The sequence below is a fragment of the Sorex fumeus genome, unplaced genomic scaffold (assembly GCF_029834395.1).
Source record: "Sorex fumeus unplaced genomic scaffold, SorFum_2.1 ptg000014l, whole genome shotgun sequence".
Taxonomy (NCBI): domain Eukaryota; kingdom Metazoa; phylum Chordata; class Mammalia; order Eulipotyphla; family Soricidae; genus Sorex; species Sorex fumeus.
The window spans coordinates 19,881,846-19,899,993 of record NW_026606071.1 but is presented as its reverse complement, the minus strand read 5'-3'; the positions used below and the strand labels follow the sequence as shown (position 1 = coordinate 19,899,993).

Here is an 18,148-nt window from a genome sequence, read left to right as displayed (position 1 = left end):
CCCAGTTCTGGGAACTTAGGTTTTAGTTAAATCAGTATTATATTTATTGTGCTGTTCTAGCATAGGGTCTTACTATAGAAACTTGATAAATAGATTTTCCTGTAAATATATGGATCTTCAATCATTCTTCCCTTCAAATCATCCCTTTTTAAAAAAAACTATAGAAGAGAGCCAGATAGATAGTATAGCGGGTACGGCGCTTGACTGACTCAGGTTTGACCCCTGCATCCGTTATGGTCCTTGAGCCCTGTGAAGAGTGATCCCTGAGTGCAGAGCCAGGAGTAAGCCTTGAGCACCACCGAGTCTGATCCCAAAACAAAAAACAAAAAAACAAAAACAGATTGTATTCATCTGGGGAATACGAAGTAGCAAAATAGGACACTAACACCCACGAATAGCCAAGATAAGTACCAGGAGGTTCACTCCATGGCTTGGACTCCAGCTGTACATGCTAGGGGAAAAGGCAGCTCAGATAGAGAAGGGAGCACCAAATAAAGGGTGTTGGGAGGATCCTCCCAGTATGAGAGATGCATGCTGAAAGTAGACTATAGACCGAACATGATTGCCACTCAATGCCTCTTTTGCAAACCACAGCACCCAAAAGGAGAGAGAAAACAAAAGGGAATGCCCTGTCACAGGGGTGGGGTGGGAGGGATACTGGGAGCACTGGAGGTGGAGAATGGGCACTAGTGGAGGGATGGGTACTCAATCATTGCATAACTGAAACCCAAGCACAAAAAAATTGTAAGTCTACAACTGTATCTCATGGTGTTTCACTAATAAAAAAATAAAATAAAAACACAAACGAACAAAACAAAACAAAACAAAACAAAAAACAAATTAAATAAAACCCCACACAACAAAATCCATAGAAGCAACCGAGGAGAAATACAAGCATACCTTATTGTGTTGCTCTTTTTATTTTGCACTTTTCACATTGGGGATCTATCAAATCTGAGAGTTCTAATCTTACTTAAAATGATTGTAATGACCTTTGTGGGGCATTGGTTCCCTCACCCTCTTTTTTCTTCTTCATTAGGAAAAAAGTTGGTTTTTATTAATTGTGTGTGGGTGTGTGTGGTAGGGAGGAGGTTGTTGTAAGCAGTTTAAATCTCTTGTAGAGAAAGACGGAGTATAAAAATTTCTCTTAATCACAGTTCGCCTCAGCCTATCCCTGCATTTTTAGGGAACACAAAAGCTGCTTCCTCAGGGGGAAGATTCCTTATTCCAGGAGGCCAGGGAGGCAGCTTCTCAGATCACAGAGGTGCAGGGAGGCTGCAGTAGGCTTCAGCGCCACACGGAGGCAGACTCCACTTGGAATGGTCTCAAGGGCTGTGTGTTCCTGCCCAGCAACAGCGAGTGACGCTGAGTGAGCAGAGCGAGCCCCGAAACACATGGCAGCAATTAGTGTTAGTCTGATTACAATCCTTCCTTTGCTCAGAGCAGAGGATGTGCTGTGAAATGCTGACGTCTGTGGAACCATTTTTTAAATGGGGCCTCTCAGTCATTACAAAAAAATTGTGTCACCTGTCTCATTTAAATGAGGTCAAAGATCTCATATATAGAGCCAACATAATTCTTTTCCCCAATGTGTGTTGCTTTGGAATAGAACCCAGGGCCTCTCACTTGTGAGGTGTTATCCACTACAAAAGGAATTGTTTTAAGACTCTATGAAAAATTCAAGAATTTATCTAATGGGTCAGGAAAAGGAATGATTATGGACTTTCTCCCTCCCCCCCAAAGAACAGATGAGGTAACCAATATTTTGTCAGAAATAGCATAAATTTGTTAAACTCGTCAACTCTTATTTTTTTTTAACTTGAAATAAAACTTCTGTAACATTATGTAGGATTAGGATTTAGTTGCATAGACTTTATTTTATTTATTTATTTATTTATTTATTTTGCTTTTTGGGTCACACCCGGCGTTGCACAGGGGTCACTCCTGGCTCTGCACTCAGGAATTATCTCTGGCGGTGCTCAGGGGACCATATGAAATGCTGGGAATCGAACCTGGGTCGGCTGCGTGCAAGGCAAACGCCCTACCTGCTGTGCTATCACTGCAGCCCCAGTTGCATAGCCTTTAATAAACCAAAATCTGTATAAACTATCATCCCCCCCAAACTAGTTTTATTGAAAGAAATATTCTTAGAGAAATGAGAATGGAGAGAAGGGGAGAAGATATACACGTGTTCAAGAAAGACCACAGGCATTCCAGAGTGGAAAAAGATTGTATGTTCCATTTTATGTTTGCTACAAAATTCCAGTCTCCGTTCACCTTTTCTTTTAACTTCTTAGTTCTTCATATTTTAATCTTATTAAAAATATATCCTGATTTTGTCCCTCCTATGAGTGGGGGCACATTTTAGATTTCAGCCCAAATGCGTGTGCCCCAAATTGCAATTCTCATATGCTAAATAAATGTGCTCTGCCTTTTAGCTTTTGGGTTGGCAAAACTTAATGAAGAAACCAAGGTTGAGCGTGTAGACCATCTTTAGGGATGCTTGGGGATCTCAGAGATGCCGAAAAAATGTAGGAGATTGTTTCCACACCCCACATTTCATTTTTCACCCGCGCAGCCCCAAATGATGACTCAGCAGGAAGCACACTATGAGGATTCTCCTCAAGAATCTCTTTCACACACCAGTTTAATTCCATCTGTCAGGGCATGCTTTCAACTGAGGCTCTTCCTGCCTCTTAGAAAAAAACAAAACAAAACAAAACAAAAGAAAACATGGAAATAGATGGAAAATGAAGACAGAATAAACAGAGAGAGAGAGGTCCAGGTCTTTCCAGCTTGGAACACTTACTTGGTTTGGACAGTGTCTGCCTCTGGGGTTTGTGTGTGCTCAATGCGGGGAGCCGTGAGAGGCGCCAGGGCCTTTCTCCTTGAGTCTGGGCCTATGAAGAGAAAACTCCCTTAGTCAGCAGAAGTCAGTAGACCCTGATCCCAGATGTGGGAAAACATCAATGGCATACACATACCGAGTATGGAACACCCAGCAAATGTTGCCCAAGCCAGTGCAGGTGCAAGGCAAGTGACTGCAAATGCTTTTTGCTTTTGGGGCCCAGGATGTGGTTCAAATGGTAGAGAACAGGCCTCTGTGTTAGTGGCCTTGACCAGTGCATAGCATGCCCCCTGAGTACCTCATGGCTCTTCTCCTAGCACCATAGTGTGTGGTTATGACCCCTAAGCACACTGGGGACCTCATAAAAACATGAAAAAAAAGTCCCTTTTGGGGCTTAAGAGATAGTACAGGGGTTAATGTAACTGACATGTTAGGGCTGATCCTGTTTGATCCTCAGCACTACAGGACCTGGTCCTCAGGTCCAGTCTGGAACCTCCCAGTACTGTGGGGGTGGCCTGGGGGAATCCTGCCATCATTGCAGGGTCCCCACAGCATCACATCCTTGAGTCCTTGCATTGTATCACTGGCAGAGAGTGGCTTGAAGTGACCGCCCTGCCCCTCAACCCCCGCCAAATTCCTTTTGGGAAATGATATATGTATATTCTAGTCTTTGACCAGGAATCTCACTCTTGGGGGTTTATCATATGGAAGCAATTCAAAAGGAGAAATAAGCTTTTTGTACCAACTTAGTTTTACAATATTATTAGTAATAATAAACAAACAGAACAGCTCAGCAACCATGGGGGATTGAGAAGTAATTTGTGATGAATTCATTTTATATTTTAAAAATGACGGTTAAAATAAATAATATGGGAAGTTGAATAGATAGAAAATGTTCAGGCATTTGATCTCTTGCATGCAGCTGACCCCAGTTCAATTCCTGGTACCACATATCACCCCGTAAGCCAGGGGTGATCCTGAGCATCACCAGATGTGGTCCAAAATCCTCCTGGCCCTTTGGGGCTGGAGTGATAGCATAGCGGGTAGGGCATTTGCCTTGCATGTGACCGACCTGGGTTTGATTCCCAGCATCCCATATGGTCCTCCGAGCACCGCTGGCAGTAATTCTTGAGTGCATGAGCCAGGAGTAACCCCTGTGCATCGCTGGATGTGACCCCCCCCAAACCCCCCTGGCCCCAAATAATGAAAACTATGATATAATGATAGGAAGAATGTAAATTATAGCATTACATTAGAATGCGAAAATATTTCTGTAGAGGAATAGGTAAAAAGGGTAAAGGCCCTCCCGTTGATTGTCGATTTGCTTGAGCGGGCCCAGTAACGTCTCCATTGGAGACTTTGTTGTTACTGTGTCTGGCATATCGAATACTCTCAGTAGCTTGCTGGGCTCTCCGAGAGGGGCGGAGGAATCGAACTCGGGTCGGCCATGTTGGCCGCTTGTAAGGCGAACGCCCTACCCGCTGTGCTATCGCTCCAGCCCTAGAGGAATAGGACTAAAGGAAAAAATAAAAAGGAAATATTATGTTAGATCAGAAACATCTTATGTATTTTTTCCCTCCATAAAACATCAGTATGGTTTTAATATTAAAAAGGAAAGTAATTAAAACAGGAAATGTTATCCTATGAGGAAGGTTCAGCAGAACCCCCAGCATGGCTGGGTGCTCTGAAGATCAGATTAGGACACTCTGAGAATGAGAAAGAGTCCCCTGACTGCATTTAAACAGGGCATCCTTTCATTTTAGTTAATTTAATTTAAAAGTCATGGATAATATATTTAATTGCAGGAAAATTGGCAAGAGCAAACATAAAGAAGAAAAAACCTTTAGTCAATTCATAAGTATTAGAATGACCAAGTAGACTAACTATACTGAGATCGACAAGAATACGGAGGGTGTGGGACCCCCGTGACTGCAGGTTGGAATGTAAAAGGCCAGTCACAGGACATTTGTGTGGCAGTTTCTGAAACAGCTAAATTAGATACAGCATAAAATCCCGCTGTTATCACTCAGGTATTTCAGTCAGGAGAAATGAAAGGCTGTGTCTAGAGGATTTAGACACAAGTGCACACAAGTGTATGGAGTGAATAAAACCAGACAGAAGAAAAGGGAGGGGGTGCAACTGGTGTAACTCTATAGGAAGTTCTGAAAATTCACACATATAATGCGAGTGTGCAAGTAAGTGGTGGTCTGGGATGAGGGAGGTTGCACTAAGGGAATGAGGAAGAAATGTTTGTGAAAGATGGAGGTATTCTCTTGATCTTGAGTGAGGCAATGAGTTTATGGATATAATCCTTTATTGTTTTACTATAAAGATGCCCTCATATTTTGTTTATGTGGGGGTTTGAGCCACACTCAGCGTTGTTCAGTGCTTACTCCTGATTCTGTGCTCCAGGATCACTCCCGAGGATCATGGAACTACATAGGTGCTGGGGATCGAGTTGGATCAGCTGCATGCAAAGCAATACAGCCTCTGTACTCTTACTTCGGTCCTATACTCAAATTTGAAGAGATATACAAAATCCTGTATTTTGTGTATCTGTATTTTTATTTTGTATACCTGTATTTTGTAAATTTCTGGATGCTCGACCCGAGCCTCACGCAGGATTGAAGTCCCATGAAACCCAGGTAATGTGGAACTTTGTGACCTTGGACTCTGGACTCAACTGGATGGTAGCAGAGATACTCTACCTGCTTCCCCCAGTCTCCAGTGACCCAGGGGTCAAATCCATGAGCCACAACCTGCCGGCACCAGATAATCTCCTCATCAAACATCCTCCAGAACTGATGTCTGCTCCTCCCAGATGGGAGTATAAAACAAGGCCTACATAAACATGCCACCAGACTCTGCACCAGGCTGTTCTCACTCGAGGCGCCCCAGAGGGGGGCGGGCGAGAGCCCTCCCCGCCCCAAGGGACTCAGACCTGACAGCCGACCTCTAGTACCCAACCGCCACCACGTTCTAGGCCACTTTCCAGACACACCATAAGACACTTTCTACCCATTTTCCATAATTACCACACCATGTTTGATGGAGTTCAGACAGTAGGCAACAAATCATAGAGAGAAATATATGTATGTATGCCTCTCAGAGAGCCCGGCAAACTACCAAGAGTATCCTGCTCATATGGGCAGAGCCTGGCAAGCTCCTCGTCGCGTATTTGATATGCCCAAACCAGTAACAGGTCTCATTCCCCTGACCCTGAAAGAGCCTCCAATCATTGGGAAAGAAGAGTAAGGAGAGGCTGCTAAAATCTCAAGCTGGGACGAATAGAGAGGTTACTGGTGCCCGCTTGAGTAAATCGATGAACAATGGGATGAGGGTGATATAGTGATACAGTGGTACAAAATCCTGTAACGTAGGTATAATTTTACTCCACTTGTTTTTTAATTAAAAATGTTTTTTGTTTTCTATATCCAGCAGTGCTCAGGGTTTACTTCTAGCTCTGTCCTCAGGGATCAATCCTAGCAGTCCCAGGGACCCTATGGGATGCAGGGGATGGAACCCTGGTCAGTCACATGCAAGGCAAGTGCTCTGCCTACTGTACAATCTCCTTGGCCCAAAATCTTACTTTAATTTTATATTATTAAAATATCCCATATCATAAAATATTCTTTAAATGACTTTTAGGGTATAGGATAAAATCCAGGGTATCACACATATCAGACATATATTATATCTCTCAACCATGTGCCTGGCAACAAAGATTCATGGAACAAGCACACACACACACACACACACACTTTAATAGAAACATAGCATAGCATTTCATTAAATGTATGTTCTACAGTTGACTAACAGAACATCTAAACATTAAGTTCACATAGCTTCAAATATTTTGTCACTGCAAGGAACTTTACATAGCATATACTTGAAAGAAATGTTCGCTGCTGTTGTTGAAAGAAATGTTTGTTGTTGTTTAAAGCAGTGCTGAGGATTAAACCCAGAGGCCTCACACATGTGAGGCATGTGCTCTGCCACTGAGTCACATCGCTGGCCCCAAGGAATGTTTTTGGTTATAAGAATTACTCTTTGTCCACATTTCTGATTACTGAAAGATGTAAACTTTTTCTGCGGTGAGCGTGGGTGGGGGTGTGGTGTTGGGAAGGCTTGGGACTCACCTGCTGGTGCTCAGGCTGTTTTTGGCTCCGTGCTCTGGACCACGTGTAGTGATGCAGATTTGAACCGAGGTTTGCTGTCCGCAAGGCAAAAGCCAATACCAGAGGTACTCTCTGGACCCTATTTTTTTCTCTAGGAATTTTGTGCTACTTGCATTTTGATAAATTTGTTATTAATGCCTTTAAATGTCAGATGATTATTAAATCTGTACTACACGCTGGGTGTTAGATGTGAGCAGTAGAGAGGTGAAGAGCTTGGATACACTCCAGTCTTAGGAAGCTTAAATCAAATTAAATGACATCATGATAAATGTATAACATTAGCATATTGGGAGATGATTAAAGGTTAATTGAATGGGAATTCTGTGAGGGCAGATTCAGAAAAAGATATTGTCATTCATTACTTTTCCAAACCACTAGGAATTTGAAACAGGTCACTATAGGACCAGCAGAGGGCACAGTTGTACTGGCCAAAAACTGAGGTTCTGCCGAGCTTGTGTCCCTGTTAAAATGAAAATTTGTCATTCTAGGATGTGGATCCACATAGATCATAGAGTTTTCTCTAGTAAAATATCCTGACATCTAGGAAGCATGGGAGTAAACAAAGGGAGTACGTTGGACAATACTTAACTTAACTTAACTTAACTTCCCGTTAGTCGTCGATTTGCTCGAGCGGGCGCCAGTAACGTCTCCATTTGTCCCTGTCGCGTGCTAGTGTAGCCCAATGGCATCTCTTCGCTCCGGGAACATGGAGGGCCTCAAACCGATCGTTCATGACCTTGACAAAGAAGTCTGACCATCTGGTAGGTGGGCGGCCACGCGGTCTCTTGACATCCCGTGGAATCCAATCAGTAACAGCTCTAGTCCAACGGTCGTCTTTAAATCTCATTACGTGACCAGCCCATCTGATTTTCGACACCTTGGCAAATGAGACAGCGTCCCTGATCCTTGATCGTTGACGGATGTCAGAACTCCGGATTCGTTCTCTCATTTGAGTGAAACGTGATATTCCAAGCATAGCTCTTTCTATTCTTCTTTGGGAGACCTGAATGGCGTTCTCATCTTGTTTGCGTAGGGCCCAGGTCTCTGAGGCATATGTTAATGCAGGAAGAACAGTGGAATCAAAGAGATGTGCCCGGAGCCGGAGGTTCTTCGTCCTCTTAGCTATTTCTTCGACGTTCTTGAAGGCGTTCCAAGCCGCTCTCTTCCTCCTGCGCAGCTCGGGTGCCAGGTCATTTGTCATGTTGACCTCTCGACCTAGGTACACATAGCTGTTGCATTCGGAGATGGTCGTTCCATTGAGAGCGAATGGGGCGTCAGGAACAAGGCTGTTTCTCATAAACATTGTCTTCGTAAGATTCAGCTGTAGTCCTACCTTTCCACACTCACGGTCAAAGTCGGCCAGCATTTGTGCCGCTTGGCTGATGTTTGGTGTTATTAAAACAATGTCATCAGCAAAGCGGAGGTGGTGTAGTTGCCGACCATCTATCTTCACTCCCATTCCTTCCCATTCCAGTCGTCGCATGATGTTCTCGAGGGTGGCACTGAAGAGTTTTGGTGAAATGGTATCACCCTGCCGCACCCCTCTCTTGACATACTCTTGACAAGTATTGTCCAACGAAGTGATCGTTGGACAATACTTATAATGTATTAACATAAAAATATCTGTGAAATATTTTAAGAAAGTCAAAGTGTAGGAGGAAGTACTTTATAAAGATTACTCTTGTACTTAACCCCTAGCTTTGTGAAATAGTAACACTTTTTTTCTAAAATAGATTCACATTTTAAAAAGAAAAAAGTTCCATTTCAGAATCAGTCGAAAACATCATTTTAATATACAATCCTATCTTTTTCTCTCTCCCCCAGAGGTAAAGATTCTCTTACACTAGGTACTTACTTATCAACTGAATGGATTTAGAACACAAAAATCCCCCAAATGGGACCTGGGGAAACTGAATATTCTAATTTGAAAGAAACCAAGAACTGACAGCCAAAGAAAAAATGCTTAGACACCCCCACTCTCCCTCCCTACAGGGAAGGACTCCCTCCCCCAACCCCTTACAAAAAGCCACTCAGGTTAACCCTTTCTTTGAATCATCATTTTCTCTTTCTTTCCTTCCTTCCTTCCTTCCTTCCTTCCTTCCTTCCTTCCTTCCTTCCTTCCTTCTTTCTTTCTCTCTCTCTTTCTCCCTCCCTCCCTCCCTCCCTCCCTCCCTCCCTCCCTCCCTCCTTCTCTCTTTCTTTCTTTCTTTCTTTCTTTCTTTCTTTCTTTCTTTCTTTCTTTCTTTCTTTCCTTCCTTCCTTCTTTCTTTTTCTTTTTGGCTCACATTTGGTGATGCACAGGGGTTACTCCAGGCTCCGCACTCAGGAATTACTCCTGGCAATGCTCAGGGGACCATATGGGATGCTGGGAATTGAACCCTGTTGGCTGTGTGCAAGGCAAATGCCCTACCCACTGTGCTATGGCTCCAGCCCCCAAATCTTCATTTTCACACGAAGTTTCCAGTGTCACATAAAATTCACATTAAATATATTTGTGTGCTTGGCTCCGGTCAATCTTTCTTCATCAGTTGAGTTTTCAGACCCAACCAGGTGGAGGGAAAGTTTCCTTTCCCTTCACATAGTCCTCGGGCATAACTTTTATATCTTTATCACATAAATGTACCTATAAACAACACAGACTGTTGTTTAACAGATTAAATCTATGTGTCAGTAGTACTGTTCATGTATCTTTTGTGATTTGCTTTGCTTACACTGTGTCTTTGAGATCAATCTATGATAATATGTACTTTCCATTTAAGTGACTACACATTAGTCCATTATGTAGACATATCACAATTTATTTATTTGCTGTTGATGTCTGTCTTTTATTTCCCTCCCTCCCTCCCTCCCCCTCCCTCCCTCCCTTCATTCCTTCCTTCCATTTCTTTCTTTTTTTCTTTCTTGTTTATGGATTACATCTGGCTTTATGCTCAGAAATTACTCCTGGCAGTGCTCAGGAGACATCTGGGGTGCTGGGAATCGAACCCACATCAGCCACGTGCAAGATAAGCTCCCAAACCACTGTACTGTCACTCTAGTCCCTCTTCTTTTTTTCCTTCTTTCTCTCCTTCCTTCCTTCCTTCCTTCCTTCCTTCCTTCCTTCCTTCCTTCCTTCCTTCTCTCTCTCACTTTCTTCTTTCTTTCTTTCTTTCTTTCTTTCTTTCTTTCTTTCTTGCTTTCTTGCTTTCTTGCTTTCTTGCTTTCTTGCTTTCTTGCTTGCTTTCTTGCTTTCTTTCTTCTTTAATGAATGGTTTTGTGTGAAGTACTTAAGGATTTTTCTCTGGTGGGAGCACAGCTGGTTCTGCTTGGGGACGACTCCTAGTGCAGTGCTTGGGGGTTGTTTGCAGGTCTTCAGGGTCCTTGGGGGAGACCATGTGGGACTGAAATCTGACATGGAGTCCTGAACACAAAGCATCTGTTCCAGCCCTTTGTATATTCCCGGCTTCCAAGAAGCCTGAGTTAATGTGACCTGAGAATGGAATTAATTGTTGGGTTTCAGGGTATGTTCATCTTTAATTTATTGGATAATTTCAAATTTCTCTGAATATCTACTATGTCTTCATCAATAATGTTAATAATGGGTATTTAACAACTTTTTTTTTCTTTGCCCTGCAGCTCTCAGGGATTACTCTACTATCTCTGAGTTCAGGGATCACTCCTGGTGGGGTTTGGGAGATCATATGTGGTGCTGGGAACAGAATACAGGTCAGCTGCATGCAAGGCAAGCTTCTTACCTGCTGAGTTATTGTTCTGGCCTTGAAGACTCGTATGTTTGCTAATCTGTCTCAATTTTCCTTACTGGCTCCAGAGTTGACTTTGTTTTCAGGCTTTCACAGGAACCAAGACCACCAGGGATTGAACCCGGGTCTCCTGCATGCAAACATGTTTTCTAGCCCTTTAGCCATTTCCTGTACCTCAGGATGGCCTTCTTATGATTCTATAATATATATATCATAATATTAGTTTTAGGTATAATGTAATAGGTCTATACTTGCATTATTATAAAATGATCACTACAATAAGTCTAGTTAACATCTGTCCCAATACAGAGTTATAAAAGATCTTGGATTTTGTGGGGAGGTGAGCAGGACAGAAAGGAACATTTTGTATTTAAGTAATAGCAATTAATTTTTTAAACTTTTTTTTTGTGTGTAGTAGGGTGTGGGTTGGGCCACATCCAGTGGTGCTCCGGGCTCTGCACCCTGGGATCACTCCTGGCAGTGCTCAGGAATCATACATGGTGCTGAGGATCAAACTTAGGTCAGCCGGGTGCAGTAGCAAGTGTCCTACTCACTATCATTCCCCAACCCTTTTGGACTTGGAGATTGCTGAGTTGTCCTGAATAAGGAAATCTTGCATGCAGTGTTGTTTCTCTCACAGATGGGGCCTGGTGCACTGCTTATCATAACTAGGAACATCCTCTCAGGTGCTCTGGACTGAGGTTTAGGTTAAGACTTGAGGACTCGGTGGTAAGGTATAAGTAATATGCTCTCTATAGAAAGATCTTTGCATTTTTTCCCCTGTGACTTTGTTTGTTTGGCAGCGTTTTTGGTGTTGATTCCATGTTTTTGGTTCCATGTTTTTGTTGTTAATTCTGTATTTGTGTTTTAGTGATGATAAAATATTGACTGAGGATGCTGAACCATAATGAGACCTCAAGAGTGAACAACTTTACAGACCTTTCCACTTCTGGTAAAATAGTTGATGCGTTCACAAGATAGTGAACACTGTTATGAACTAGGTTCTGTGTTAGATTATTTTAACCAAATGTAGGCCAAATGCACATTGAGGGGAGACTGGGCTCAGTGACAGTGCTTGGTAGCTTAAGCAATTAAAGGAGTTTCCTATTATGATATTTTCTACTTACTGGATTTACTGGGACATAACCCCACTCAATGCTGAGGAAGATCCCCATTTAACTTACAGAAAGAAAAGACTCCTGACAAATTGTGTTGAGATCCCCAAGGGGAAAATTGATCCTTTAAGGAGTTAAAACATTTTCTTGGCCTTTCAATGATTTTGAAATCCCTTTAAAACATTAATATTTATCCTTCAGGAAGGAAGATGGCTCTTTAATTTTCTGCAGTGGTATTTCAATGCATTAAAGGCTGTTTGAGTAACCTTTATGAGACTTGTTCCTCTGTCATGAGAGAGAAAACGTGTTTTGACTGACTTGGTCATTGGTTAGATTTGACCATGTTCTGTACTGCCTAAAATCTCCACTGCACTTGTCCATGCCCTGGGAGCCTTGTTAGTGTTCATGTCCTGGTTATGTGATTTATCAGATGGAAGGTTTGCCGACCAGAGTGAGGGGCGCTGGCTGTTGTCAACCAGCTTTGAAAATCAAAGTGGTAGGAGACTGATAGGAATAGATTCCCTGCTTAAATTTTTTGCCATAGGGACCAGACTACCATGGTGTTTTATTGTTTTCTGTCTGGAAGCAGCAAAAGCTTCTATTTATTTCTTTTCACTCTTTGTGGCACTGGGAATAGAACCCAGGGAATCACTCCCATGAGCCACATGCTGTCTCTGAACCTTATCTGCAGCCCTGAGTGAAGGAAGCTTTTCAGAGGAATATAAATATTATTATTGTTATTTTGTTTTTTTCCCCCATACCTAGTTGTGCTCAGGGTTTATTCCTGGAGCTGTGCTCAAAGGTCACTCCCAGCAGGCTTGGGAACCACATGGGGTACCAGGGATTAAAACTGGGTGGACATGTGCAAAGCAAGTGCATTACTCTCTGTACTATCATTCCAGCCCCTGGGAGGTTCAAGTTTGATCTGTAGCACTGCATGGTCCCCTGAGCACTGCTGAAAGTGACCCCCCCATGCACTGAGACAGGAATAGCCCCTGAACACTGCTGTATGACATATATATGTTATATGACATATATAAATATGTATATATACATAAATTTGGACAGTGGACCTTTAATGAATATTCACCTGACATTGGTTATCACAGTGATGAATACAGTTCTACCTTCTCATAGCTACTACCCACCTATCTTTTGCAAATATGGCCCCATGTCTCTTCTCTGCATCCCCAATGGGGTGAGGGGTATGCATGTGCATATGTGTGTGTGTGTGTGTGTACATATATATATATATATATATATTTATTTATTTAAAACCCAAGTGCTATCTTAAAGAAAAAGTTAATGATGTTAACAGAAATCAATATGGGGTCAAAATCTAAGCTCCCTGGAGGCTGGAGTGATAGCACAGTGGGTAGGGCGTTTGCCTTGCATGCGGCCGACCCGGGTTCAATTCCCAGCATTCCATATGTTCCCTTGAGCACTGCCAGGAGTGATTCCTGAGTGCAAAGCCAGGAGTAGCCCCTGAGCATCGCCAGGTGTGACCTGAAAAGCAAAAAAACCTAAGCTCCCAAGTTCATGAGTTTTCACATTTATCTTTAGTGAACTCCTATGATCTCCCTCACCCCATGTGGGTCCAGAGAAGAGACATGGGACGATATATGCAAAAGATAGGTGGGCAGTAGCCATGAGAAGGTAGACCTGTACTGATCACTGTGATAATCAATGTGAAATGAATATTCATTAAAGGTCTACTGTTCAGAATTCTTTTCTTCATTCTTCATTTCACCTCAGAAGAAAGGTGCAGGTTTCAGCTTCAGCTGACACAGAGAGGGACACTGAGGCACTGAGAGTCTTAGGCAGAGATTGTCAACCCATGCTCTTCCCATGGCTGCTCATGTCATCTGCTGCTAAGGAGGGAGGGAACCTCACCGGAGGGCTCACGAGGAAAAGGGACCCAGAGGGGCTTGATGCACACACACGCACACACACACACACACACACACACACACACACACACACACACACATGCACACGCACGCATGCATGCATGCATGCACACATTTAGGGAGCAGAAAATTAGGTGGGTTTTCTGCTCTTGCTCCTTCCGGTGAATGCATTTGAACAGTAACAGGTAGACTTCCGGTGGGTCCCCTTTTCTGCTTTTTGAGAATGCAAGTCTTGCAGCCATCTGTTTCCACTTCTGCAAGCTGCAATGAGGATAAAGATGAGCTCTGCTCCTAGAGCTTAGCTAGCTGCAACATCATACAGCACACCCGGATGCCCTTAAGGGAAGAGCTTAGTGTTGAAGCTTAGGAAAATGAATATAATGACAAAAAGCTTTGCTCTGGGTCCACTAGTTCCTAGAACAAATGCACCAGCATTTTTGGAGTAAATTGCACGCGGGCAGGTCTGGTCCTTGGGCACTGTAGGTGATGAGTCTGATGTTCAGGGTTGGAGACTCTTCCTCTAGGCAGGGAACTGCAACACTCTCACCACATACCCTATGACGGGAGTAACAAAGACGCGAAGGTGCGGAGGATCTTTTTGCTAAGCCCCTAGTTCTACAGGCCTCTGTCCATTTGTCGCCTCTGGCAGGAAAGTAATCTTTCATTAAGTTCAAGAACATAAAAGTGTATTTTTATCAGTTGGCTTGTTGATGCTCTCAGAACACATGGGAGTGTGAACTAGCACGTTGGTGTGTGTGCTGATTTCCACACAAGGACTTGGGAAGTGAAGGAAGGGTCATTCCCCACAAACACTTCGTAACTGCATCCGACAATTACAGTGATAAGATTACCATGCCCTACCCAGCTGTCTCTACCTTTGGTGTCTTGATAACACTCCTGGAAGGATCCTCCTTGTTCTTCATGATAGTCCAGTTCATCTCCACTGTCCTGTTAGGGCAAGGCACAACAAAAATTATGTAAGACAAAATAATGGTAGAGGCCCTGTGCTCTGTGCCCTTTCGTTGAAGTGAATGCAGTTATCTTGGTTGTTTCTGCTCCTTCTTTGTCAACTGATTTTTATTGGCTATGTCTACAGAGTGTCACTGCAGTGAACGACCTTAAAGAACCATCAGACTAAGCTGCAGAGGTGGGGACTGTTGGGTTCTTCCCTAGTCTCCTCTCTGGGAGCTTCCCCTTCTCTCCATTTCCTGGTGTTTGGGGGAATTACCCCAGGGGTGGGGAGACAGTCATAGGTCATGGTCAACTGCTGAAAGGATACAATGTAACTTGGGGGATTTGAGGGCAGAAGACCTGGAGTGACCAGAGCAGAGAGTGAGAAAAGTAGAAAGTGTGGGAGCAGTCCAATTCCAAAACCTTGAGGGAAGGTCAAGAACTTGGTTTTCTTTATTTCACAAATGGAAGGATCCATGGATTTTTTTTTTCTTTTTGGGTCACACCTGGCAATGCACAGGGGGTACTCCTGGCTTTGCACTCAGGAATTACTCCTGCCGGTGCTCAGGGGACCATATGGGATGCTGGGAATTGAACTTGGGTTGGCCACGTGCAAGGCCAATGCTCTACCCACTGTACTATGGCTCCAGCACCCCCCCCCCCATGGATGTTTAAAGGAAGGGAGTAAAAGGGTCAGCTTGGCCTTTCTCTTTCTTTAGGGTTAGTGGGTCACTAATCACACTTAACCCTGTTTCCTTTATATCTCTGAGACAGAATGCTTGCAATTCCACCTCCCAGAAATCTTTCAACCCTGGCTGCGTGTTGGACTTCAGGATTGTACACCATATCACCACTGCCACTGCATAATCATCATGCCTGTGACTTTTTGCTACTAGTAATACTGGCACAATTTACAAAACTTTTTACATGATGGTCACGCTCCTTAAAAAAAAAAGAAAAGGAAAAAACAGCCTAAAGTCTATGATGATTAGGACTAGAAAGATAGTACAGAGGGTAAGGTGCTTGTCTTGCACGTGGCCAATCTTGGTTCAAATATATGGCACCATGTATGGTTCTCTAAGCACCGCCAGGAGTGATCCTTGAGCACAGAACCAAAAATAGTGCTGAGCACTGCTGGTATGGCCCCATACCACCCTCAAATCTACAACAATTATACAGTGAAATATGATAAGAATTCCAGGCCCTAACCCCACATGTTTGAATCAGGCTTCCTGGAGCAGGGGCATGTACAAGGTTTTCAGGGGAATTCTGATAAGCATCTGCTCCCGTGGGAAAGGCCCCTGCATATGAGGAGGCCGCTCTAGCCCTTGTTGCCAGGATCTCTGCTTACCACAGCTTCATGTCAGCCTCAAAGGTCTGATGTGGAGTGTCTCAGAAATTCCCCCTAGGACTAAAGTTCTTCACCCATTTTCCACCTTATTATCAAATCCCATGTTGCTTTGGAAAGAGACATTTGCCCTGTGACTTCTTTCACATTGCATTTTCTCATTTGATGGCTTTTTACCCTTCATGTGTTCCTCACTTGGTGGTTTAGGGTTTAGGATTTTTTTTTTTTTGGCCAGAGGTGGGCTGGGGTTTTTCCAAGCAGTGTCAGAGGCCCAAGGACCTCACCTGCACCTCTTGGTCAACCAGGTTGGTGGGTCAATGTAAGGCCTACAGATTCGATGCTATGAGCCCTGGGGTGCTGTGGATAATGAGTCATCACACCCCAGTTGTGTGTGGGGCCTCTAGAACGGCACCCATAAAAGTGGGGTGTGGTGTTGAGATCAAACTTGGTTTGGTCACATGCTAGACATGTGCTCTAACTGCTGTACTATCTCCTGGGCCTAGTAGTTTAGCTTTTATAGTAGTAAGATATTAAGGCATTAAAAAAAAAACTGCAGCAGATTGCAGCTGGAGAGGTAGTACAGTGGGTATGGCATTTGTCTTGCGTGCGACTGACTGGGGTTCAATCCCTGGCACCCCAGATGGTTCCTGGATCCCTGCCAGGAGTAAGTCCTGAGCAAGCCCTGAGCACAGCTGGAAACAGCTCAAAAACCAACAAATAAACAAACACAAACCAAAATCTACAGAAAGAAAATAAGGTTTCTTTCATTTGCACTCGGAGACAAAGCAGATTTAGTCTGGTACTATGAACAACAACAACAAAAAACCTTCATTCCTAAATAAATGAAAAGGATTTATAGTGGAAATTTACAGAAAAAAACTGGCCTCTATCAGTGTTAACTGCTAAGTTAGAAAACTAGAAAAGATAAAATGAAAAAAAAAATCTGTTTATAAATAGATCCTTTTGACCTAACAGGACTTTGGGTTAAAAGGGAGAAATAAGCTTCCATTTTTTTTGGAATTTCAAAGACAAGAAGGATAGATTTTCAGTCTTATCAATATATAGCTATGCACCACGAGTCTTCAGGGACAAAAAATACATTTCCTGTTTCACAGATGGGGGTACAGAGGTAGAGAGATTGCTCGGAAATAATCTCTTGGTAAATTCCTGCCAGAAAAAAGAAAGAGATTTAATTTCAAATTGTTTGTTGCTTAGAAAAGTGTCAAAAAAGCAAAATGATAATTCATACAATGAAATATGATGCAATTTAAAAAGTATCCCTATTTTTATGTAGTGAATTAACATAAAATAACTTCAAGATAAATTAGTTTATAAAAAATAGACTCCATTAAGTCAAAAAGTTAGACTCTGTAAACCAGAGGGAAAAAAACAAATATAGGATGATCTCACTCATCTGTGGAAGGTAGAGGTTAAGATGTACAGTATTAAACAATGGCAAACCCTTGACACTGGTATATAAAACCGTTTACCAAACAGAGTGGGGAGGCTGGGGGGAAGGAACACCATCTGGAAGAGACGTAGGGACAGTGGTGGGGAGTAGTGGGCACTGAGGATGTGGTGGGGGGTGGTAAGTATGCATATCAATATCATAAAATTTAACACTACAAAAACTTCCCAAACTATAATAAATAAAGTATATTTAAAAAAGTAGGCTCTAATCATTGTGTATGCTAAATTGGGTATAAAATACCTCAGTTTCTTAACCTATCTCTATTGACTTACATAAGCAGATCACAACTGAGAAACTTCCAGAAAGCTGGCAACAGTGATTGTCCAGCTAGAAGGGGACTGAGCTCGGGGATACATAGTTTTTGCTTTTCTTTTTTGTTGTGCTGAGATCAAATCCTGTGTTTCACACATGCAAAGAAACTGCTCTGCCATGGAGCAACATCTCAGCCTGAGACACATATTCCTTTACACTTAATTGAAAGAAAAAAACCTGGAGAGATAGCCCAATGGGCTGGAGTGCATGCTCTGGATGTGAGGGGCTCGTGTTTGATCCCTGGAACTACATAATCCCATCAGCACTGCCAGGAG

At 43.0% G+C, this 18,148-nt stretch overlaps 1 protein-coding gene across 1 annotated transcript in view; it reads right to left on the bottom strand.

The window, feature by feature from the left end:
• KIAA2012 (KIAA2012 ortholog) overlaps positions 1-18,148 on the bottom strand; it is a 119,282-nt gene that overhangs the window by 17,856 nt on the left and 83,278 nt on the right. Inside the window, exons 13-14 of the mRNA XM_056111873.1 lie at positions 14,667-14,739; positions 2,810-2,900 (exon numbers count right to left, since the gene is read on the bottom strand). Of these exons, the coding sequence (XP_055967848.1) occupies positions 2,810-2,900; positions 14,667-14,739 (164 nt within the window). The remainder of the gene's footprint in view (positions 1-2,809; positions 2,901-14,666; positions 14,740-18,148) is intronic.